This window comes from Onychostruthus taczanowskii, unplaced genomic scaffold (assembly GCF_017590055.1).
Source record: "Onychostruthus taczanowskii isolate IOZ18803 unplaced genomic scaffold, ASM1759005v1 scaffold17, whole genome shotgun sequence".
Lineage (NCBI taxonomy): Eukaryota > Metazoa > Chordata > Aves > Passeriformes > Passeridae > Onychostruthus > Onychostruthus taczanowskii.
The window spans coordinates 12,200,195-12,226,267 of record NW_024498906.1 but is presented as its reverse complement, the minus strand read 5'-3'; the positions used below and the strand labels follow the sequence as shown (position 1 = coordinate 12,226,267).

The window sequence follows — 26,073 nt, the reverse complement described above, 5'->3', positions numbered from 1 at the left end:
ATAGAAAGGGGCACAGATATTCAGTATTCTTGCACAGAAAGGGGTACAGATATTCAATATTCTTGCACAGAAAAGGGTACAGATATTCAATATTCTTGCACAGAAAGGGGTACAGATATTCAATATTCTTCCATAGAAAGGGGCACAGCTATTCAATATTCTTGCACAGAAAAGGGTACAGGTATTCAATATTCTTGCACAGAAAGAGGTACAGATATTCAATATTCTTCCATAGAAAGGGGCACAGCTATTCAATATTCTTGCACAGAAAGAGGCACAGCTATACAATATTCTTGCATAGAAAGGGGCACAGATATTCAGTCTTCTTGCACACAAAGGGGTACAGATATTCAATATTCTTGCATAGAAAGGGGTACAGATATTCAATATTCTTGCACAGAAAGGGGTACAGATATTCAATATTCTTGCATAGAAAGGGGCACAGGTGGGTTGTGATGTTATGGGGAATAAAAAGGGAATTGCTTCATTCAGATCACTGGTAATAATTAAGCTCTATTTTGTGTTTCTAACAGACCCAGAGACATTTTGTTGAGACTTTTCAGTAGCATTTTTCTCTGGCTGCGGGTGGGAATTGCCCCCCTGTTCTGGAACCAGGCTGGAAGAAGTTGGGATTGTTCAGCCTGGAGAAGAAAAAGCTCCAGGGAGAGCTCAGAGCCTAAAGGGGCTCCAGGAGAACAGCTCTGGACAAGGAATGGAGTGACAGGACACAGGGAATGGGGAGAGGAGAGATTTGGGTGGGATATTGGGAAGGAATTCCTGGCTGGGAGGGTGGGCAGGGGCTGGGATGGAATTGCCAGAGCAGCTGTGGCTGCCCCTGGATCCCTGGCAGTGCCCAAGGCCAGGTTGGACACTGGGGCTTGGAGCAGCCTGGCACAGTGGAAAATCCTTCTCCTGCTTTTTGTTAAGCCCCTTTTAGGCCCTGGAAGGCTGTGGGAGGGGAGGGATGGATCTCAGTGCCTCCAGGGAAGAGGAGGAAAGGGAAGATGTCCATGTCAGGATGGGTCTGTCGTGAAACATCTGGGCTGCTGCTGGAATCCCAGAGCTCTCCATGAACCAGGCTCTGCCCCAGGCTGGGATCACCCCTGGGGCCATGGATAAGTGTGGGAAGTGGATTTGTAGAGAATTTCTAAAGCAGCATCAAAAGGGCTTAATTTTATTTGAAACCTTAATTTTAATTTGAACCCTAAAGTCAGCATTTCTTACCTCAAAGTTTGAATACAGATGTGTACTATGTGAACCTTCTGTCAAACTTGAAGCATTCTCTACAAATCCACTTCCCACAGCTAAGGTGCTGTCCTGGGTGTCCCTAAAGGGCCATCTGTCACCTAATTTCCTGGAATCAGCTTTCAGGCTCCTCCCTGGGGTTCCAGGCAATCACATCCACAGGTGCTCATGGCCTGGCTGCTCCCTGTTTGAGGATCTGTGTGAAATAATTTTTTAGTCTTCAAGTTGTTATTTTTTATCTTATCAGAAGTTCTACACACTGTCTGTAGCAAACTTGGCACACAAAGAGAAGGCAGCAAAAAAAGTCACAAAATGTACACTTTCAAGGTCTTTTAAAGCTATTTTATCTAATTAACTCTTAAAATGTCCTTTATTTCTGCTTTTCTACCAATAACTAATTCTTTGTCTGCTGCACAACATCTGTATTACAGCTCTCCCTAACTAATCACTCTATACCACCAACACAATAGAAAATAAAGCAGAAGAAAATAAATCATGAAGAAAAAGATCAAACAACACCCAAAATCCTCTATTTTGTCTTCTATCCACCTTCATACTAAAACCTCAAAACTCTAAATTTTTCACCCTGTGATAAACTATACTACTATCTGTTTTGCACACTCATAAATTCTAATTAATTCCAAAGTCTTCAAAACCCTCTCCATAAACAAAAGCCAAAACCAGTGGTTTCCTAAGAAATAGGACTTGTTAAAACAAACTAAGAAATATTTCCTGTACCCAAAGTTCCAGCAAGGATCCAGTGTCCTCCAGGTCACCTTTCCCAGGAGATGATCCTGCTGGAGGGAACATGGGGAGCAGAGGATAAATAGATTTATTTGAGGGCAGGGCAGGAGGACAGCTTGGGAATGGGCTCAGCTCCAGTTTTGGGGCTGCAATCAGACTTTGGGAGCCTTCACCCCCTGCCAGGTGCAGAGCAGAGCCTGGATTTGGGGCCTGTAAGTCAGGAGGGATGTCCAGAAGTGCTGCGTCACTGGAAATCCTGGGCTTCATGGAGCTCTGTGGAGCTTGGTGGGACCTTTTCTTCTCAAATCTTCTGGTCCTGATTGCACTGGGCACACTTTTCCTTGGGAAAACCTGCATCAGCTGGTTTGGAAATGGTTTTATTGCCTTTGGCAGGTGGAATCCATCCAGGTGGATGCTTCTGGAGATAAATGAGCTGTGCCCTCCCTCTTGTACACCTGGGCCAGCTCACATGGAAGAGTCTTATTTTACTTTTTGTAGCAGAAAGATCCACAAAAACGTCTGCATTGAAGGTCTAATTATCCATTCTTTTGGGGTTTATTGGTTTTTTAAAAATATTCTTGGGTTTGCTTTTGTTTTCCTTGGGATGGAAAATGTTTCACTCTTATGTGGGCATTGCTAATTAATTTGATTTAGAAAGCTCAAAAGTGATAGTCCAGGCAAAAAAATCAAAACTAAAGAGGAAAGGGACTGTTGGTTTATTTTGTTTATTGTTCTTCTGTGTGAACACAGCAAAGTGCTCTTAATTTTGGTCCCTCTGGCTGTCACCATAGCCAGGGGCTGTGGGAACACGTTGCTCTTGGGGGAATTTCTGGCCAGAAAAACCATTTTTTGTAGGACCTGTCAGTATCTGTGGCTGGTGAAAATGAGGGGTACTCAGAAAACAGGAGTACGAATGATGTCTCATCTCTTGCTAAGAGCTTTCATCCTTTATTCTGACAAAATTTTGATTTAGAATTGCTATCCAAATTTGGATTTGGATAGCAGGAAAGCTGGAAAATATTCCCTGAGGGTTTTTGCTCTGCTCTGAGCCAATGGATTGCTGCCTGATTTCAGGGTCATAGGTTTTGGCAAGAGCTTTACTTTGTGAGCTGCTTCTGTGGGTTCACTTCATTTGCACTGTGCAGCAATAATTACATTTTACATCTGAGACTTCACTTGGTGATCAAGAGCATCAACAGACCTTCCTGACAGCCTCAAGGTGTGGGTGTTACTTGTGCCTGTTCCTTGGAAAAGAAAGGATATTTAAATACTCTGTGAGCCCCTCACCCTCCACCACGGGCTGGGCTGTGCTCTGGTGTCACAGAGCTGGGCTTTCACCCCCAGGTTCAAAGTGGTAAAACCCCACACTCTGCTCCCCTTCTCCTCTTGGAAAGGGAATTTTTCACTAAGGGTTAGCAAAAATCACAGATCAGAAGATACCCAGCCGGGTTTTTTGTTAGATATCCAAAGGTCAGAAATATAAATATGGATTGAGAGCCCACCTGAGAGCTGCCCCAGCCCTGTCCCAGCACAGGGAGGAGCTGGAGCTGCTGCAGAGAGCCCAGAGGAGGCTCCAGGATGAGCAGAGGGATGGAGCAGCTCTGCTGGCAGGAAAGGCTGGCACAGCTGGGATTGTTCAGCTGCACAGGAGAAGCTTTGGGCTGAGCTCAGGGTGGCCTTGCAGGGCCTGAAGGAGCTCCAGGAAACCTGGAGAGAGACAATTTCCAGGGCATGCAGGGACAGGACATGGGCAATGGCTCCCAGTGCCAGAGGGCAGGGCTGGATGGGATCTTGGCAATAAGGAATTGTTCCCTGTCAGGGTGGGCAGGGGCTGGGATGGAATTGCCAGAGCAGCTGTGGCTGCCCCTGGATCCCTGGCAGTGCCCAAGGCCAGGTTGGACACTGGGGCTTGGAGCAGCCTGGGACAGTGGAAGGTGTCCCTGCCATGGCAGGGTTTGGGAATGGGATGATTTTTAAGATTCTTGCAGCTCAAACCATTCTGGGATTCTGTGACTGAATGGTCTCATTTGGGTTTGATGATTACTAACCAGAAATTGTCTCTGAGAATGCCTTAGAAAGGAGACAGAACCATTGGGGTTGTTTGTTCTTTCCTCTTGTTCCCTTGGGAAACACCACAAAGTCAAAAGCTGCAGCTGGATTCTCTTGGATGGTGTCTAAACCATTTTATTGCAGTAAATAAAAAGGTAAATTTAGCTGATGGTCTAATTATGAACAAGTAGAATAACTGACAGCTCACCCTCAGTTTGTGCATCCAAAATAAGTTTTTCCTTCCTTCAGTCAGTGTTTTATATCTAGTGTGTGGGGTGAAAAAGCTGAACCTCATGGAAGGGGAGTCCAAGTGCTGCAGCTGCCCTGAGGGAGTTGCACTTTGTCTCCCCATGTTTTGGAACATGGCAAAGGCTGATTTTTTTTTTTTAGGTCATGAAGGCAGGTCTCTAAAAATTCTTTCACGAGAGAACAAGTGGTTTGTGTATCCAGTTGTGTCACCCACTTGTGCAATGTTTCTTTCCTGGAGAAAGGAATTTTTGATGTAGATAAGCATCTTGAACCCTTAAGGTTTAGTTAATGCTTCTGATAATTTTTATTAAACCCTTGTAGTTTAATTTTGTTCTTTTTATCAGCATTTTTGCTTGGAGTTTGTGCTGAAGGAAACAAATCCAAATAGAATTTTTCTCACAGCTCTGCTGCCATTTTGTTGCTTGGAACTTGTAGAGCCTTGATCTTTGGGAATGATTCCTCTGTACTCCCAGTTTGCTCCCAACACTTGATGTGGATGTTCTCTTCCATCAGGGCTCAATCTTTGCTGCCTAAAGCAACCCCCCCTCAGTCAACTCTTCAATTCTCCTGCAGTCCCTCTTGGAAACTCACAATATTGTTGCTACTTGGGGATTTTCCCATAATTTTCCCAACTGAAAGCCATCCATATGCTCTGTTCTAGATTGTGAAGTGGTCAGACTTTTGTTCACCCTTGGCCTATAAAGCTGGTGAACCTTTTAAGTTAATTGCTGAAGCCAGTGTAGATAATTTCAGTAGCCTTGGAATAGCCTTCCTGGAAGACAGGCTGCAGATGGAGAACGGGATGGTGCCACACAGGATTGTTTGTAAGTACCCTCCTGCTCATTTTTAATAGCACAACATTCTTGCTTTATGGTTATTTTAGGACTTTGTGCATACTTTTTATACTTACCTGAATATTTTGCTCTTTTTTTGGCAATGTTTTCTTCCTGTTGGGATTCCAGGTTGAATCCCTCTGTAGCTCTGCTTTAATTTTGTAGGATTTGGAATGGTGTGGGTTGGAAGGAACCTTAAAAATCATCCATTTCCAACCCCTGCTGTGGGCTGGGACCCCTTCCACAATCCCAGGGTGCTCCAAACCCTAAGTTAGAAAATGTTTTCTTTAAATCTTGTCTGTTAGATTAACAAATCTATTTAAAAAAAAATCCAAAGCTGGAAGATTTTAGGCAATTTCTTTTTTTCATATTTGAAGTTAAAGTGTATTCAAAGCTGAACATGGACTGAGAACAATTTGGAGTGGGATTTTTTTGGTCTTTTTTTGTGGGGTTTGTTTTTGCTTTGCTGTTTTTTTAATGTAGATCACAGTGCACAGGCAGAAATGAAGGAATGACAAAATCAACATTTAGCTGAAGTGCAAGAGGACAGGAATATTCTCCCAAAAGAATCTGAGGCGAAATTCTGTCTCTCTGGGTGCTGTTCTGCATAAATATTTCCCCAAGGAAGGATGCTGAGAGTGTCCCAGCCAGTCCCTTCCTAAAATGTTTTCTGCCTCCTTTTGCTTCCAGTGCTGTGTGGAAGCTGCTCCAGAACAGGCTGGGGGAGGCTCTGGATGAAATAACAGAGATTGGAAGCTGTGAAATTCCCTTGGGATATTAAAAAAAAAAAAAAAACAAAAACAAAACCAAACTTGCTTCATGTTTCTGAGGGGGATGTAGTTTCATAATAAGGATAGGATTGAAGTTTGATTAACAAAATATTGTTCATCAAGTTTCTCCCTGGATTAAAAGCATAATAAATTGATTTGGTTGGGTGTGAGCGGGGAAGGATTCAGTTTCAGATTTTGCCTTGAAACCCTCCCTTGTGAAGAGTATTTTTTCTCTCCTCTTTGCTCTGCACATTTCTTGCTGGCAATAATCATCCTTGCTGTTCTCTTCTCACTTGTATTTCCTTTGAATTGTCTTCACATTTCTGTCATTTTTAGGGGAAAAGGGGAATTTTTAACAGTTCATCTTCTTGTTTTCTCTTGGGTTCTTAGCTCCCAAATCTTGCTGTGGGTGGGTCTCTCTGCCTTCTGCAGACTGAAATCTGTTCAAATGTCTTTCTACTCCCTTTTCTCATGCCAAACCTTTATCTGCAGCCTTCAGCAGTGCAAGGGACGTGGTTCAATATCTGTCTTACCCAATACCATCACTTTATTAGCTTATTTCAAAACAGTTTATTTCAAAACAGCAGCAATTTTAAACCCTGCCCTCCTTAGAAGAGCAGTATTTTTCCAGAGGTATTTTCTTTTCCTAGTTTTGTCTTTAGATTTATGGTGTGAGTGCAGGTCTTGTCCTGGGGGGAAATAGGATTTGTTGTGTCAAATAAGTGAAACTCTTGCTGTTACAGGGCATTTGTACTGAAATTGAATTCTGCTGTTAATGATATTTATCCTAACCCTTTTAATCTCATTATCCTAACCCTTTTTTGGTATCCTTTACCTTTTGCAGCTGTCCATTTAGAGGAATCTGCTCTGAAGGAGTTGGCACAGGAGGCACCGTCAGTGAAGGAGAAAAGCACAGACATGGATGCAGTAACTCCTGCTGGGAAATCAGGATTAGGGCGAGCTGAGGAGGACAAATGCAAGCTGGAAGAAGAAAGGGGACATGAGGAAAGAGGAGGTGGGGAGCACCACCACTTGCACCTTTCCAGCTGCCAGGAGTGCCTGCAGCTTGAGAGCAGCACCATTGAGTCGGTGAAATTCGCCTCTGCAGAAAACATCCCAGAGCTCCCCGACGATTGCAGCAGCAGGAGGGAGGAGAAGGAGCATGAATGTCTGCAAAAAGGAATCAAAAGAATAAACCTGGCTGGGAAACCCCCTAATATCTTGATTTATCTAGGCTCTGAGGCTGCCAAAGGGAGGTTTGAGCAGGTGAAGTCAGTGCTCAGGGAGTGCATCGATGCTGACAGCTACACCGTGTACCAGCTGCACCAGGAGCAAGTGCTCAGAGACCCCTGGGTTGAGAACTCCCTGCTGCTGCTCATTGTCACAGAGGAGCCCATCCCCGAGGGCATCCACAGGCAATTCATGAAATTTCTGTCCAAAGGGGGGAAGATTCTTGGGCTTTCTTCGTCCTTCAGCTTTGGGGGCGTGAAGATAAAGCGCAAAAACAAACTGAGGAGGGTGGTGCATGAGCTGGTGGTGTCTAAAAAGGACAGCACTGAGGTGAAGCTGAACCTGCTGGTCAGTGGCTGTGTTTTTGAGGAAGGCATGAAGGGAGATGGCAGCAGAGTGAAGGTGTTGAGTCGATTGAATAATGCTGCTGAAGACACAGTGATTGTGCACCTGACTCACGGGAGCAGTGGAGGAGAAGCCATCCTTTCCCAGGTACTGTGGGCAGGGGAATTCATTTCATCATTGCTGCATGCTGTGCACTCCTAAAAAATTGTTCCCATTGCATGTTCTTGTGGGTTCCTGTCAAGGGGAGGTGTACAGTCATGGGATGGTTTGCACTGGGAGGGACCTCAAATCCCATCCAGTATCACCCCTGCCATGGCAGGGACACCTTCCACTGTGCCAGGCTGCTCCAGCCCCAGTGTCCAACCTGGCCTTGGGCACTACCAGGGATCCAGGGGCAGCCAGCTGCTCTGGGAGTTCTATTCTATGGCCTCCCCACCCTCCCAGGGAGGAAATTGTTCCTAATATCTGATCTAAACCTGTAATTTTTCAGTTGGGAGCCATTCCCTGTGTCCTGTCCCTGCATGCCCTGGAAATTGTCTCTCTCCAGGTTTCCTGGGGCTCCTTCAGGCCCTGCAAGGCCACCCTGAGCTCAGCCCAAAGCTTCTCCTGTGCAGCTGAACAATCCCAGCTGTGCCAGCCATTCCTGCCAGCAGAACCCAATATCCCACCCAAATCTCCCCTTTCCCAGTGGGAGCCATTCCCAGGTGTAAATGGATGTCCTGGGTGTAGAAGGGATCCAAGTGCAGGGTGGGTTTCATTTGGTGTTAAATAAAGGGGAATGTCACTGCTGGGAAAACATTTCCTTATTTTCACCATGGTGTCAGGCATGTGTGGAACAGGCAAGGTAGAAAAGAACAGTTTTGTGTAAGAAGCAGGAATTTTACTCATTAATCCAAGGAAATATCTCCAAGGGGTGCCAGAGGATGTGCCAGATTCCCCAGGGGTGCCCAGAGACAGCACAGGGAGCAGTGGCCATAAACCAAACCCCAGAAAGTTCCACCTCCACTTGAGGAGGAATTTCCTTCCATGGATGTGGCAGAGCCCTGGAGCCGCTGCCCAGGGAGGTGATGGAGTCTCCCTTTCCGGGGACATCCCAAACCCACCTGGACACTTTCCTGTGTCACCTGCTCCAGGTGACCCTGCCTGAGCAGGGGATTGAAGTGGATCACCTCCAGAGGTCCCTTCCAACCCAAATTATTCCGGGATTTTCTCATATTCCAGAGCAGAGCTTTCCTTTTCTGCCTGCTGGAGGTGGTGCTGGAATACAGCTTGAGCAGATTTTGGGAGATAGGAAATAAATCCCATAAAATCCTTAGAAAAATAGCAATTGTGGCAAAGCAAGAAGTTGCTGGAAACTTTTTTGTTTCCTGAGTCCTTATTCAGGCTTTAAAGGTTTAAATGTTTAATATTCTGTACCTATCAAACAGCTCAGAGAATCTGGGGGATGGAATTGGGGTAGTCCAGGATGAGCCAAAATCATTAATTCCACTTAAAAATAATATCCCAGGAAGTAGGTGCCTCTCCAGTATCATGATATTGTGATCTCTGGTTAACAAAAACACCAAAACAGCCAAAGCCCTCAAAAAATGAAACAGATAAGTTCAAATGTTCATAATATTTTTTTCTTAATTTTATGTTCTGGATAATGGGTGAGGAAGCTTTCATGGGGAGGTAAATGTTGGTCACTGATGATTGAAATGATTTAAATATTCCCAGCTAAAGTTTTGGGTGATGGAAAGGTTGATAAGAAGTACCATGAAGTATAGAGAATAAATCATTGAGAAAAGCAGATCAAGATTTATTTCCCAAGATTAAGTTAGAGAATATAAAAGATGCACAAACTTATGAAAGATTCTGTTTTTACCAGTATTTTAGGTAGGGAACTTTGTTAGGAGCCCAGAGCACTGAAATTTAACTGCTAAGGGATCAGGTGTCAAGGCTCTTGTAGCAGTTATGTAGCTCAGAAATATTGAGGGGGCTCTTAGAAGTGTTTTTGTCTTTTATCAGCTTAAATCTGCTGGGTTTTTGGGAACTCTGTTAGACATTGGAGGATATTTATTGCTTTTTTTGTAGGCAGCTCTGCCACCCAGAAAATGGATTTGATTCTGTCCCTGCAAGTTCTGCTTTGCTGCACCCTTTAAATTGATCCTCCTGCTGTAGTAAAATTTAATACTCCAGAGGTTTTCCCCAGGAAAAAGAAAAGAGCATCAGAGCACAGCTTCAAAAACCAGATTAAAAGGATTAGTGTGACATTTTATAATTCTAAATGACCTCCAGTCTGGATTTGAAAAGCCCTTATTGTTTCCAGGCAGTGACATCAGCCATGAAGTGTTCTGGCTGATTTGTTTCCCTTTTTTCTGTACTCCTCTGGTGGGTGGGTGTGTCCTGCTTCCTTTTTAGTGTATTTTTTTTACAATCATGGAATGGTTTGGGTTGGAAAGGATCTTAAAATTATCTCATTCCACCCCTGCCATGGCAGGGACACCTTCCACTGTGCCAGGCTGCTCCAAGCCCCAGTGTCCAACCTGGCCTTGGGCACGGCCAGGGATCCAGGGGCAGCCACACTCACTAATTTCCCTGAATTTCAATGACAATGTGTAAAACACAAAGAACATCATTAAATTTTACAAAATGGAAGACATTAACAAAAATAAGGGCTTTATTTATTAGCAGTAAATGAATCTGCAGAGAATACAAGTGTGGGTTCTTTGGGTTTGTTTTTTTTTTGCCAGGGTCAGGATTAAATGTGTGAGAGGGTATTTCTTTTTGGGACTCAGATGTTTATTAGTTTGTATTTCTGTTGCAGTCTTACAAACCTTTAGTTCTGCAGCACTTCACTCTAACAAACTAAAATGGAGCCCTGTCTCTGTCTCTCCAAGGCCTTTAAAGGACAAACTGTCCAATTAAGGAATGACACCTAAATTATTTTCACTTAAATTTTCACTTTCATTTACAAGATATGGAGAACTCAAGCAAGTCACATTAATTAAGTGGAAATCAGTGCAGATAAAGAAACCCTTCTGTCTAAAAAAGTTACTTTCTCACCTGGCAGAAAATCACTCCTCATCACTGCTCATGGAAGCAGATGCTTGGAAGTTGAAATTAAATGCAAGAGGAAAAAAAATCCTTCATAAACCTCCTTTTTGGCTCGTTTTTTTTGCTTTTCCAAGATACTTCAAAGCCCTTGTGTGTTAGAACCCTGGCTGATGAGAATTTCAGACTTTCTGTGCTGTAGGCACTGACCCCCAGGAGAACACTGCACTCACCTGAGGCCCTGGAGAAGCTTCCAAAATGGAATGACAGAACTGGGATTGTGGGTGTGCAGTTTGGACAGAAGTGTGTGATATCACAGGGTGGGAAACTCAGAGTTTAAGGGTTTAGAATACAGTAATAGATATAAAGCAGGATGGAGGGTTTAGGGTGGAGGCTGCTCCTTCTTCTTCACCTTCTTCTCCCTGGGTTTGGGTGGTTTTGTGTAATGAAATAAAGAAGTCCACATTACAGACCACAAAAAAGAGCTTCTAAAAAGCTCTTTCAATTTTAATGTAATTTCAATTTTAATGGAATTTCAGTTTTAATTGTAATGGAATTCTGCTCATGTTCTAGCCAGAAAATGTCCAACCTTGCTGTTGGTTCTGGCAGACCTGAAAAGCAGGAAGTTAAATTTAAGTTGGTAAGCTAAGTTTGATCAACTACTCCAGAAAAAGTTTATTAAGAAGGGTAATTTTAGGTAGATTTCAGAGGAAATGGTGGTGTATTGATGGCTGTGATCCTTGAATTGCAAACTGATTTTCTTTTTTTATAAATCCTGCCAGGCCCATTTGGAACTGGACAGCAATTCCATGGATGTGCAAACTGAAGAGGATTTTAATTTGCTTAAAATGAGCAATTCCAAGAGATATGAAGTTCTCAGGGAGATCCTGACCTGCCTTGGGCTCAGCTGTGAACTGAGTGAAATTCCTGAATTAACACCCATTTATCTGCTCTCTCCAGATGAGGTAAGCTGGGATTTACCCTGCCAGGGAAATTCAGTGTTCTCTTAAAGCCTGCTATTTTTGTTTGGAGAGTATTCAACAGATATTTCAGGTAAGCAAAAATTCTAATTTTTAATCCATCCAATTTTTGGTCCCTGCTAGATGGAGTTCTGAATTTCACCACAGGGGAATTGTGCCGGGTTAATTTTATTATATTTTTGTATTTCTGGTAAGAACTTTTTAATGCTGTTCCTTTTGAAGGCTGTAGTGAGCTACAGAAAGAACTGCTTTGAAAACCAGGATTTATTTTCCTTTTAAGTCAAGACAAAAAGTTCTGCACAGGCTGGCAACAAAAGAGGAAATGGTGAAGAGCAGAGTGGAGTGATTGGGAAGGGGCTGATGGCACAGGGATGGCAATCCCTGGTTCCTGAGGATGTTGTAATATTTCCTGGGAATATTGGTAATTCAAATGTCAGCTCTCAGTGCTGCTCTCCTCCACGTGAGACACTGCTCTGAACAATTGTGAGGAATGTGTAAAACAGTGATTTTCACTTGTTTTTCTTTAAAACACAACTTCAAAATCCTGTGTGAATTGATTCTCCATTTGTGTGGCAATGTGGAAACAAAACTAAAACCCATTTAACCTCTTTGGCTTGTATTAAATGTGCTCCAGACACAAGACTTGTTTATTGAATTCTTCCTTTTTTTGTTCTCCTCTTTCACTATTTTTTCATGATTGTTTCTAACCAATGTCTTTGGACTTCTCAAGCATGTTATAAATTAAAATTCAGCTAATTTCTATCCAAACTTGCCATCTAGTGGCATACTCCAGGGTTGCAGACCATCAAGTAAAGATATTTTAACTGTATTTTCTTTAGTTAAAGTTTATACCACAACTAGTTTTTAAAATTTACATCATAAATTATATTAATAAATTATTCCTAAAATTTATTAATTTTTGTCTGGTTTCATGAGATTTTAATTGTTTTATTCACATATCTTAATGGTAGTTTTGCTGTGTGTAGTCGTTGTTGTAATGTCTTTCCCTTTAGCCTTGGCATAATTCCAGAATTTTGTGTAAAAGGAAATTGCAACTTGTAACAACTACAGTTCCTAATGAAGAGAGAGCACATTGAAATAAATAATGAATGTGTTAGAGTTTAACTTTCTCACAAGTTATTTCTTTTTCTCCATCTATCCATTATTTATTTTTCTCCATAGGCCTCCTTGCTTTCCCAGAGAGCCAGGATATACCAAAAATGTGAATTATTTGAGGAAATCCTTAATTGTATTGCCAGCAAGTGATTTTGGGATGGTTTTCTTACTTCCCTGTAATACAAATACCATAATTAGTCAAATGATGATCAAGCAAGCTCAAGCTCTTATTAGCAGATCCAAAAATGATGAGAAATATTTCACTATTGCTGAGACTTGGCAGCTCAGGAAGGATTCCTCATCCCCAAACTGGAGTTTCTGTTGTGTTTAAAAACTGCTGGTTCCCCTCAGCTGCTCAGATTTTCTAATTAATTTCAGGAGCCCCAAGCTCCTTTTGCTTATGAGGAAAAAATAATAATTGGGTTTGCTCTGCATTTTTTACTTCATTAAAAAAAATGAAGCTGAGGGTTTTTTGGGGTAATTTTAAAATTCTTTCAGCTTTAAGTGCTGATTTGGGGAGTTCTTCAATTTGCAGCAGAGCTGTAAATTCTGTGGGATTCCCTTGGTGCCTCTTCCATCTTTTATCAGAACTTTCACCAGACCTGTTTTTTGGTACCTTTTGGGCATCAAATAAAATTGTAAACTTTATTCTGTGAACAGATAGCTTCTCCTGATTTGCCTTTGCTGAAATTCCTGGACAGTCTGTGTTTTTCTGCATCATTGTTGAGATGCTGTTAATGATCCCATCAAACCCATGTTGCTGATTGATGTAAATGTGATTATTTAGAATTTAAGATGTTCCTCTCCACTCCGTGAGTGTTGCTTGGCGTCTTTTACAGTGGAATTTGAAGCTATTCCTGAGGGGTGCGTTGGATTTTTTTTTTACTTTTCCTCCTCAGAATTCACATTTTGAAGTTTTCATTTCCAATTCACCACAGTCTTGCTGCATGGATTACAAAAGGCCAACAAAACATGAGCAGAACTGGAATTATTCTATTTTAAATCCAAATGAAAGCTCTGCTATCTGATTAATGGATGGTCATGTCCATCTTTAAGGATTTTACATCTTAGCAGGGAGAATTCTGCTACAACAACCACAAAGGCAGTGTTGGAATGAAGAACAATTAAAATACTGGTTAAAAGCTTAATTAAGTCTACACAATTTGGTGCTGAATGTAATTTTAGAGGCCTGTGTTGATAGCAAAACCCAGAATCTTTGTTTTTTCTGCTTTTCTTGCTGGGCTGCAGAGCAGTTGAGCAAATGGAGAGGGAAATTCTGTGTCCTGCGGGGAGGGGGGACTCCAGTGTCTGGCACCCACATGTTCAGTGGCAGCTCCAAGCATAGAGATCTGATTTTTTCTGCAGCTTTGCCCTTAAACTCTCAAATATTTGCTCTTTCAGTCATCTCCAAGGATAATTTTTCAGACATAAATGCCAGGATTGTGTTTTATTGCCCGGAGTTTCAGAGTAGGTTTCAAACCAAGGATTTACTCCTTGAAGAATAAGATTTGTCCCAGTGATGATTATTCCCATTAGGAGCTGTTATACCCACACATTTGCACATCTTAAAACTTGAGTAAAAACTCCTCAGACTCAATTTTTTTTTTTGTGTTTTTGAGTAATTCAGTAGCTGGGGCAGAATCAACTCAGAGCAGATTTCCATGTCTTGATTCTGGGGTGGCATCGTCTGCTTTTAAATTCCAGGTCCATTATGTCAGCCAAGAAAATGTGGAGTTACTTTATCCTGAATAAATCTTCCTTTGAGGATGGGAAATTTGAACTCTCAGCTAACACTATAATGAACCCTGATTTCAGGGTACATTTGGAGACAATTGTTTCTGAAATATTTCCATGCATATTCATGGGTGTTGTAGGACTTGAGATTCAACTTCAGGGTTTGTTTTTTTAAAAAATTTCCAGTGCTAAAATAAAGGGTAGTTACCCTGAAACTCCCTAGTTTTTATTACTACCCAGGTTTTTTTTGTTTATAAGTGAACCAAAAATGTATATTCTACAAAATGGGAGATTTGCTTGTTTTCTCTTACTCTCAAAGCATGAGCATCATCCCTGCCTTACAGACAGTGGAACAAAAAACAAGAGCTCTTTGGAGTTATTTATTCCAGAAAATAAATTTGCTCTTTTCTCTGTCTCAGAAGTAAAATAAGAGCAAAGAAAAATATTAAATGACCAAGAGACCATGAGAGACTTGAATAAATCACTGATAAATCATTTGTGTCTAACCTTTTTTTTTAAATATATTATTGTGTATTATTTGAAATGAGCAAAAACCTTTGAACTTGAAAGCTATTCTGAGTTTGTTTCTTGGCTAAAAATGAAAATGTCTTTCAAGGCAAAGTAGCTTCAAGGAAAAAAATCAGATGAAGCAATGTCAATGCTTTTGTACCAATAAAAATGGGTATTTGCTGAAGCACGTTACTGGTTTTGGGGAATGGATTTAATGTATCTGTAAAACTTCACCTAAGGACTGATAACTGTGCTATCAGTTAAAAATATTTGGAATTTAACTCCGTGGATTTAGGGCTTTTTTTCCATAATAAATTCAAAGCCATTTGTTGGGCTGCGAGGCTTTGAGTTGCCTGTGTGTGCAGGGAGGGTTGGTTTGTATTTGCTGGTTTTGTGTTCTTCCCTCTCCCCTCCTCAAATTCACTTTTGTTTCTTTACAACAAAAACTTGCAAACCCAGAAGGGCCACACAAATCATAAAGCTAACTTTTTTTCAGTGTTGGCATTCATGGGAAGTGTCAATGTCTGGATTCTAATCCTAATTCCTGCTGTTTGCTGGTGTTGGAGTGTGGTTCTGAAGGGAATTGTTCTCCAAGAATATGGTTTTTGACGGTCTTGTGCCTCATTGTTTTCCTCTTTTTGCTTCATTAACACTCAGAATAATGAAATTATGTAGGGACTGTGTCCAAATTCAGCAGTTCAGAGCTGCTCTGGTCTGGCTTTTGTATCTCAGTGATATCTCCTCTTGTACCCAAGTGAGCAATTCTAACACTTGTCACACAGTCCTATGGAGGAATAAATTCTGTGCATTTTAGCATCTTTTAATTCTTTCTCCCCAGTCTTCCATTACTCTGCACACTTTTATTAATGTAGTTTCCTTATGGAACTGTTGATTCTTGAGTTAAATTTGTAAATTTTTGGGTTCCACTTATTTGGTAGAGGTAAAAGCTTAAAAGAAGCTGAGTTTGTGGAGCAGATTTTGCAACAGTCTGGGGCAGCCTGCACAAGGCATCAGTCCAGGGCAGGATGCTTTTCACAGGTACTTCTGTGCCAAGGCAGCCCTGGCAGTGAAAAATGAGAGTCACAGAATCCCAGAATTGTCAAGGCTGGAAGAGCCCTCCAGGATCATCCAGTGCCATCCCCCCAACCCTGTCCCCAAGGGCCACATCCAGACTCCTCCTGAGCACTCCCACGGACAGTGACTCCAAACCTCTCTGGGCAGCTCAGCCCAAGGCCTGACCACTCTGCCAGGGAAATTTTCTGTCCCAATCTCCAACCTGAACCTCCCCTGGTGCCATTTGAGGCCATTTCCTCTCCTCCTTTCCCTGACCCTCCTGGCAGGGACTTGTGCAGAGCAATGAAGTCCCCTCTGAGCCTCCTTTTCTCCAGGTTGAGCCCCTCAGCTCCATCAGGAGTTTTCCAGTCCCTTCCCAGCTCTGTTCCCTGCCCTGGACACTCTCCAGCCCCTCAGGGCCCTGTTTGAGGTTGTCCTTTTCATGGCTCTCTTAGATGCGAAGAGCTTGCCTGGATCACTGAAGGACATGAAATTAACACCTTGCCTTGAAAAATTGTTTTGTTCTCAAACAAAAACAAACAAACAAAAAAACAACAACAAAATAAACCCTCTTGTCAGTGTCCGGAGAAGGAGTATGGAGCTGAGAAGGGGCTGGAAAACACATCCTCTGAGGAGCAGCTGAGGGAGCTGGGAAGGGGCTGAGCCTGGAGAAAAGGGGGCTCAGGGGGGCCCTTGTGGCTCTGCAAAATTCCTGCCAGGAGGGGACAGCCGGGGGGGTCGGGCTCTGCTGCCATGTCCCAGGGGAAAAGAGGAGAGGAAATGGCCTCAAATGGCACCAGGAAAGGCTCAGGTTGGAGATTGGGGAAGAAAATTTCCCTGGCAGAGTGGTCAGGCCTTGGGCTGAGCTGCCCAGGGAGGTTTGGAGTCACTGTCTGTGAGAATGTTCAGGAGGAGTCTGGATGTGGCCTTGGGGACAGGGTTTGGGGTGATGCTGGTGGGGCTGGGATGGCACTGGATGATCCTGGAGGGCTCTTCCCACCTTGATAATTCCATGGTATCAGGAATAGTAACAGTGACTGCAGGTGGAAGGCGTGGAGAAGAAGATGTTGAGGACTAATGACAGTCACAGGAACATTTTTCAAGAAAATTTTCTTGGCTCTTTGTTCAGAGGCAACTTTTTAACCAACCCTATAGTGCAACATGGCTGTGAAACTATAAAAGGCTTTTTACTAATTTGTGAGACAAAAATTCAACTGGTCAGTTGTGAGATTGTTTATCCTGGTGGGAAACAGGATTTGAGTGACAAATGAACTTTGTTCGGGCTGCATCCTGTAAATCTGACTTTGAGGTGAAGGAGGGCAAGGTTGGATGGGATCTTGGGAATGAGGAATTGTTCCCTGGCAGGGTGGGCAGGGGCTGGGATGGAATTGCCAGAGCAGCTGGGGCTGCCCCTGGATCCCTGGCAGTGCCCAAGGCCAGGCTGGACACTGGGGCTGGAGCAGCCTGGGACAGTGGAAGGTGTCCCTGCCATGGCAGGGGTGGCACTGGGTGCTCTTTAAGGTCCCTTCCAACCCAGTCCTTTCTGGGATTCTCTAATTATTAGTAGGCTGGATTACTTCCTAATTTGTTCACTCTCAAAACTTTCTTTGGCCTTTTTCCTGGAGCTGATTTTAAGGGAACCCTGGGGTGCTGCAGGTGTTCCCAGTGCATTCAGCAGTACTGAGCAGTGTCCCTGCCCAGCTGAGCCACATTGGAGTTGGAATTCTGTCCAAATCACCAGGAATTTCTGCTGCTCCCAAAGCTGGATGCAGCTGAGGCTTTCCCTACCTCTCCTGCAGTCTGGGGAAGGTGTTTGCCAGCAGGGGACACTTCTGAGCTGGATTTCAAGGGGGAAAACAGGGAAGGGATGAAAAACATTTCATGCATAGTGTGTTGTATATAGATTTGTATGAAAATATCTTTGCATGTTTGCAGCAACTGCCCTGTATAGTATTTCCTCAGTTTGAAACCAGCCTTTGAAATTCCACAGGAATTGATGCCATGTAGTGTCAGAATACAGTAAAACATTTCCAATTAAGAAATCTTGATGGGAGGTGAAGGGAATTACAAATGTGGAGCCAAGTAATTCCAGGTGGTGGTTAAAGATACCTTTTCCTTTTCTGCTCTTTATCTTCAGGGAATATTTGCCATGTACTTAGGGGAGAGGGAAAGGGAAATCTGGCAAACATTGCCTTTATTTTACACTTCTGTACTTCAGATTTTGTTTTCCTTCTTGCTGGATGGCAGCAAACATACTGTTCCTGTTAAACAAGCATCAAGCACATTTGTAGGCACATAATAATGAACAGCATTCTTACTTTGCATTATGGTTTGTAAACAGCTTTTGGGCTATGTATTGATTCAAAAAATGTTTTTGAGGATCATTTGGAAAATGCAAGAAGCTTTGAGGAGTGAAAGCAAGTCTGCTGTTTATAGCAATCTCCATAAAAAGGGTCTTTATGCTGCTGTGAGAACTAAAAGTTAATGCCTTTTGTACCGAGTAGCATTTAATCTTTCTGTGGAGCTCACTCTGATGTGAAATTATGATGTGCTGGCATCTGACCAAAGTGCCACTCATGGAATTGGATTCTCTCATGTTTCAAGGCTGGCTTCGAGTCAGTGTGCATGATACTTCACAACCACTTTCTTCAGCAGGCATGTTCCTTCTGTGCTGGAGAGAATGGAAAATTTCATTATCCCCCCAGAATGGCTTATGTAATATATATTTAAAACATTTGTGATCTCGGTCTGCTGCTGACTTCTCACTCTTGAGATGACAGAGAGCAGCACCAGGCCTGAGCATTTCTTGAGTACAGGTTGCTCAGCAGAGTGCTGAGGCTAACTTTTCTTAGTTTCAGTTTAATCTGGGAGTTTGGGATGGGGATCTAAATTTAAAAAGTCCAACCCTCGGTGGCAGATCGATCCAAATTCAGGTGTCCCATTCTGCCTTGCTGTGAGGGCTGTGGTTCAAGTGGCTGGGTGTGGATTTTGTTTCAGCACTCCTGGTAAAGCCTTTGGAGTCAGGGCTGCCCTGGAGCAGATGGGGGATTTTGGAGGGCAGGAATCCCTGCCTTGTGACAAACACCGTGCGTTTGGCACTGCTCTGACCTCACTGCTGAAGATCTGACAAAAGTGGAGGATGTCCAAACATAAAAAAAAACCAAAAAAACCTCAAGATTGCCTGATGTCCATGGGGCCTGCAGCTAATTTATGGAAGTGAGACTGGGAAAATGAGAGCAGGCTTGGCATCAGCTGGAGCCTGGCGAGATCCTCTCGAGTTACCATTGCTCAGAAATGACGCCTCCTTCCCACAATGGGAAATTGTTGTAGGGCTTGTCTGACAGCTCCATTAGAGCTCCTTTTGTAGCTTCACTTCTAAGCAGATTATGACCAGAATATATATTTAATTAACATATATTTTAATTAAAGGGGCAAGTTGGATAAATATAGGGATAAATAAATGTATATAACCAAGAGGAAATAGAAGTGTCCTGTCAAATCGTTCTTCAAAAAAGAAAAAACTGCAAACTTCATCTGCTTTTGAAACACTGCATTTGCAACATTCAGGTCTTCTGAATTTGTATTTTATTCCTTTGAAATGCTGCATTTGCAACATTCAGGTCTTCTGAATTTGTATTTTATTCCTTTGAAAGGCTGCATTTGCAACATCCAGGTCTTCTGAATATATATTTTATTTCTTTGACAGTCCAGTTGTCCAGTAATGTGCAGGAAAAAAACCTTGTCTTCAACACAGAGTTTATTATTGAAGTTTATCAGACTGGATTTATTTTGGATCATTAAGATGGGAGTTTAATTGGAGTTTTTGATTTAAAAGACACCATGGTGTTCTCAGAGTTTGTCACTGGGCAAAGACTCCAAAAAAAGCCATTGTCAGCTTTGACTTGTGCCAGCAGTTGATGGGGAAGGGACTGCCTTAGGGATTGTGTGTTCATCCTCTGACAGTTCATTTCCAGCCATGGTTTCTGACATGTTGAGGAAATCAGGAAATTCCAGGTGCAGGGGCAGTGGAATTTGGCATGTGCCTGTCTGGCTGACACGATGCAGTTCCTAGAGTGAAAAGCTGATTAAAGAGCAGCTGTTAGCTGAAATCAGAAAGTTTGCAGTAGTTCCTACTCTTTTTTTTTTTTGGGGTTGCAGTGGGTGTTCCCAACAAGCAGAACATGTTTGACTTTAGTAAACCACTGTACTCACTTGGACTTGGACTGGTGATGACAAAGGATTTACAGGAAAATCGAGGCAAGGTTTTCTCAGAAGGAAAAAAAAATCAGAATACATCTTGTGCTGTCTGTTTTCGTGGTATATGTATTTTTCTTCTCCCAGGAAAAGTTTCCTGTGTAAAGGTCTATGAGGGCAACCTGTATTTTACAGTTAGCTCATGCAGAGCTGTTCTTCACAGGATGAGGTGATTTAATTGCAGGAATTTCAGCTGCTCACAGTTTTATCTCTGCCAGCATTTCCTAGAGGATCCACAGCAGGGATGACTTTTGGTCCTGCACCTGTATAATTCCATAATCCTATATACAGTCTTGTGTCTGTGTGTGTTAATATGTTTAAAATATGTAATTATTTAATCTGTGTATAATTTTATTATATCAGTCATACTGGCCACCTCAAGTTTCAGAAATTACCTCCTTTCTTTACCCATTTCTTACTAAATACACAAGATAATAAAAGTGAGTCAAGTGCCAGAGGCCCAGAGGAGACCAGAGAGCTCCAGCCCTGAGAAAAGTTGGGATGAGAGTTCTCCATGGAGTGTGTAAATCAGAGCATGCTCCTTGACTGATGAGGATAAGAACTTTTTTTTTTTTTGGAGAGAAAAAATGCAGGAGGAAGAGCTGGTGGATCTGGTTTGATAGCAGATGAAAAAGCAGAGGCTGTGTGGGAGGAGGAGAGAGGGGAATGGGGCAACAGCTGAAGAGCAGAGGTAAGGAGTAAGACTTGAACATGGAGAAAATAACTTTATTACTGCATTTTCTAGCATTCCCTACAGCTGCTGGTTGTTATGTACATGTCTCACAATTTTAACTATAAAAATTGTGCTGCTTTGGACTGATGGTTTCAGTAAAATGTGGGACAAGGTTGGATTTTTACAGCTTGTTTTATTGAGAATCACTTTCCTGCTCTAGTTGTTTCTCAAGCCTATACTGAATTGTGCTGCTGAATTTATCTAAGAAGTGTTTCAAGAACTACTTCAGAAAACATTTCAAAATATACCTCTTAATTTGTAAAAGAAACCAATAAATGTATAATTAAAATAATAGTAAAAGCCAGGCAATTGCAGGATCAATATTGAGAAGATTTTAACATGGAAAATAATATTTTCTTCAGTTTGAGAGTATTAATTGTAATAAATTTATGATTTTTACACATGGTGAGAACTTAAATTTGGAGTTTAGATCATTTAGAAACCAAAATCTTTTGAAGTGGGGTCACAGATTGCTAAGTCTCAAACATTTGCTGGACAAACAATCCACATGTAGATTTTTAGTCAGCTTTTTTCCTTTGCATATAGATTTACTTACAGAACTCAATGCCTTAACAACTTCAGACAGAGAAACTAAACAAAAATAAAGCTGTTTTCATTTACTGAGAGAAAGAAAGAGAGATTATGGATATATATGGATATTAATTTGGATTATTGAACCATTCACTTATGGCTCCTTTTTTAGTGATTGTTTTTTGATGTCACACTTGGAACAAAGAAATTAATCACAATTTCTTTTGTAATTTAGCATTCAGCTGATGAACAGGTCATGTAGAAGTATAAAAAGTTACATTGGTCTCATTGTTAAAATAATTTCAAGGAAGAGCAACATTCAGCTGGAGAAACTGTCTTGTGTTAAGAGCTCTGCTTGGATGTTCCCTGCTTATGGAATAAAGTCAAGTTTTAGGAATTAAAAAACATCTTAAGATCCTCAGGAGTTTTAAAAACTTACTTTGTGAGAGCATGTCTCAGCATTTACATGGAGTCAGAATCGATGCAAATTAATTCCTGGAGGTATTTCTGAAATTCTTCTGCAAGATAAGGAACAGTAATTGTGTTTTGATGCACGATTGTCAGGATCTAAATAAAAAATTGCATCTGGCATGTTTTGACTTTAGAACTTATTACATGAAGTGAGCAATTACCCCTGCATTTTTCTGGTCTGGAAGACATTTTTTCTTTTCCAAGATGGAATTGTTGGGTTTAGGACTAGTGAGTGTACCACAGCTCCCTGTCAGGAGCAGCAGCTGCAGAGAGAGCTTTTATCTGGGTATTTTCCATTTTTTAACTGTGTTTTAGGTGTTGGGATCTCAGTACAATTATTTGCTGATGGAAAAGAAAATAGAATAGCTGAAAACAAATGGTAATTCTTATTTTTTTGCTTCCTTTGAAGAGAGGGGCACTTTGCCAAGGTTACCATAAGCAGTATGAGCTGCAAATTAAAATCAATATTTGAATTTCCAAAGATTTCGTTAGAAATACCAGGAAACATTTTTAACTGTCCTTCTGCCTTTGGAATATTTCTGTCATTATTTTAAATCAATGTACTTGGGAGTTTTTTGCAATTATGGGAGGTTTTTCCTTCTTTTCCCTTTTCTTCTTGTTTTAGGCTTTTTTTTTCTTCCTGTTTTAGCATCTTTTCCTTTTTCTTCCTGTTGTAGCCGTATTGATATTAGTAACACATACTGATATTAACAGATATTAACACATTTTGGTATTATGTGGGTTTCAGTCCAGTGGTATTTCTGAATATCCAGAAAAGATAAGGGTTTGCTTTTGGTATCTCTGCAGCACTTCTGGAGGTGGAAGTGGACTTTTCTCCAAATATTTCCAAGCTTTTTTCTATCCTACACAATCCACTCTGTTTAATTAGCAGCCCAGGATTAGCAGATTGGACATTTTTGAACTGCATTTAAACTTTATTATAATTATTGCTGCCTTTATTGCTCCATAGATAAAAAATTCTCCATCTGTTCAAGGACATTTTTTTCTCTTAGAAGCATTTCATGATTTGCTGGTGTTTGATAATTTTGCTGTTAGAATTTAACTTTCACAGCCACTGTCACAATCCTCTTTTTTTTTTTTTTCCCCCCACTGGTTTGGCAAACTCAAAGCACATATCAAACTTAAAACTCAAAATTAAACAATCACTGTTTTGCTCACAGTCTCGTGTTTCCCCAGCAATTATGCTCAAAACCCAAAAAACTGTCCTTATTTCACCAAAGATGAATTAATTAATCACTAAATACCATGTATTAATATAGATTTTGTCTGGTTTGAGTACAACTAGTACTCAAATTTTGTGTACAGCTATTCTGGATGTGCATTTTAAACTCCTTTTTTTTTTAATACTGATTAAAGTTTAATTAATTCAACTTTTTCTTTTAGGGCAATTAATTTTTAGAAGTTACCCCTTCAGTTTGGGACTATTTATTATAATATAAAGAGTTTCTACAAAGTTGGTTTGTATATAATCAGTTAAAAGTTTATCTTCGGAGTGGATTTGTGGTAGAATTAAAAATTTTGGATCCTTTTGTGACTCTAAAAGAAAAACAGCCAAGGTCAGGACAGTCTTACAAAAGCAAGGAGTGAAACAAAAACCCTTCTGAAGTGGAGAACCTGGCCAGAATGAAGTGAAACGAATCCTTGCCTGGATTAATACAAAATTTTAGTGTGAAAAATCATCTTTTTCAGGTGTGCAATTCAGATGAGTCCTAAAAAACAGAAGTGAGGGGTGTTTGCAGCCACTGTGGTTTGGTTTTTAGTCAGTTTTGAGTTCTTCTTGGGCTGAGTTGCACTTTGGATTAACTCCTGCTCGCAGTGTGAGCACAAATATCTGCAGGGGCAGGGGACAGGTGGTTCTGCTCAGAAAAAAAACCCCCAGGAAAATCCAAAATCCTGCAGAATAAAGAATGTGCCATGGTCAGAAATGCTGCTCCCTGCCTGTGGTTGGGTCTGCAGGACAATTCTCATGCACTGCCTCAGCTTGGGTCTGTCCTTGTCTCATTCTTTGAGTGCCTTTTTCCCCAAAACCCTGAATTTCAGTGCTGAGCTTTCACTTGGGACCTGGAAATCAAAATGCACCCTTGTGGAGTAGGAGCTCGTGGTGTGTTGGACTTGAGGCAAACCCTGGGTTTGTTTCATAAAATTGGACCTTATTTTGTAAGATTTAAATGAGTTTTATGCCCAGTTTTAAAGGAGAAATTAAATTTGTGGTGTTTATTTCTCCGTTTCTCCCTGAAATGCTGTCAGCTCCCTCCAGAGCTCTGGAGCTCGTTCTTGGATCCTTAAATCCAAGGTGCGGTCTAGGATTGGATCTTCGTCTTCCTGGGTTTCCTCTGGGGGAAAAACTTTGCTCCTTTTTCTGTGAGAAAGGTTCAGTCCCAGCAGAAGAAAGTGTTACATCTGAAAAGGCTGAAAAAGGAGAAAATGATTAAAAACCACATGGCTGGGAGAGCTGTAAATGGAGTTTGTATCATCCTTTCTCACAACTGAGCCTTGTGTGAATACTGTGTTTAAATATTGTATTTTCAACCATGTTTTGTAAGAAAAAATTATTAATTTCCCATAAACTGGGAATTTGTGAGGCTTCTTTCAAGGTTCTCTATTTGCTGTCCAAGTTTTACATTGCTGTGTATGTATCTAATGTATTTTTGAAGCATGAAGCTTCTTTGATACTCTGCTAAATAAAAAGCAGATTTACTTTTTAATTTTTTTTATTTTCTTTATTTTTTACTTTTAAAAAATAACCCCATGCTGTCATGTTATTTTTTTAAAAAATTAGCTTCTTTGATACTCTGCTAAATAAAAAGCAGATTTACTTTTAAAATTTTTTTTCTTTTAAAAAATAACCCCATGCTGTCATGTTAATTTTTAAAAAATTTCTTTGATTAACAAAGAGATCTTAAATGAAACTGAGTTAGTGGTAGCTTAATACTGGGTTTTGGAGCAGGAAAACAGACCAAGAGTATTCTTGCCATTGTATACATTGCCAGTGTAAAGTTCCCAAGAAATTCTTCCTTTCCAAGATGTTCCTTTTGGAATTTGGAGACCACTCAGCCAACCTGCCTGTGTTTTAGAATGGAATATAAAATCCATGGTCCATGCTGAGCATCAGCTGTGCCGTTTTGGGGCCATGCTGGAATCCCCGAGTCACAGTACTTAAATTGTTTTTACTTTCTTATTTTTTGTATTAAAAAAAAATAAAAAATCCCATGCTGACATGTTAATTTTTAAAAAAAAATCTTTGATTAGCAAAGAGATCTTAAATGAAAATTATTAGTAGCTTATTACTGGGTTTTGTTTTCAGACAAACCCTTGATAATAAACCAAGTCTATTCTTGCCATTAAAGTGTATAATTCCCAAGAAATTCTTCCTTTCCAAGACATTTTTGGGAAACCATTCTGCCAACTTGCCTGTGTTTTAGAAAGGAATATAAAAATCCACAGTCCATGCTGAACATCAGCCGTGCAGTTTCAGGGCCATGCTCGGGAATCCCCAAGCTGTGGTACTTTTAAAATTTTTTTTTAGTTTCTTTTTTTTTTTTTTTGTACTTTAAAAAAATAATTCCATGCTGTCATATTGATTTTTTAAAAAATATCTTTGATTAGCAAAGAGATCTTAAATGAAAATTAGTGGTAGCATAAATACTGGGTTTTATCTTTGGAGCTTGATATCAAGCCATGCATATTCTTGCCATTAAAGTGTATAATTCCCAAGAAATTCTTCCTTTCCAAGATGTTTTTGGGAACCACTCAGCCAACCTGCCTGTGTTTTAGGAAGGAATATAAAATCCATGGTCCATGCTGAGCATCAGTTGTGCAGTTTTGGGGCTGTGCTCGGGAATCCCTGAGCCCTGGTACTTTTTAAAAACTTTTTAATGTCTTATTTTTTGTATTAAAAAAAAAATAATCCTATGCTGCGTTGAACGTCAGCCCTGCAGTTTTGGGGCCATGCTGGAATCCCCAAGTTGTGGTACTTTTAAAAATTTTTTTTTACTTTCTTATTTTTTGTACTTTAAAAAAAATAATCCCATACTGTCATGTTGATTTTTGTAAAATATCTTTGATTAGCAAAGAGATTTGAAATGAAAATTAGTGGTAGCTTACTACTGGGTTTTGTCTTTGGAGCAGGATAACAGACCGAGCGTATTCTTGCCGTTATAGCGTATCATTCC

General features: G+C 41.0%; 1 protein-coding gene across 2 annotated transcripts in view; it reads left to right on the top strand.

Annotated features, from left to right (window-relative positions):
* Positions 1-26,073, top strand: part of HLCS (holocarboxylase synthetase) — a 119,735-nt gene that overhangs the window by 3,955 nt on the left and 89,707 nt on the right. For both annotated transcript variants that reach the window (XM_041400025.1, XM_041400026.1), the window contains exons 3-5: positions 4,949-5,111; positions 6,735-7,612; positions 11,281-11,463. In XM_041400025.1, coding sequence (XP_041255959.1) covers positions 4,949-5,111; positions 6,735-7,612; positions 11,281-11,463 — 1,224 coding nt within the window. The remainder of the gene's footprint in view (positions 1-4,948; positions 5,112-6,734; positions 7,613-11,280; positions 11,464-26,073) is intronic.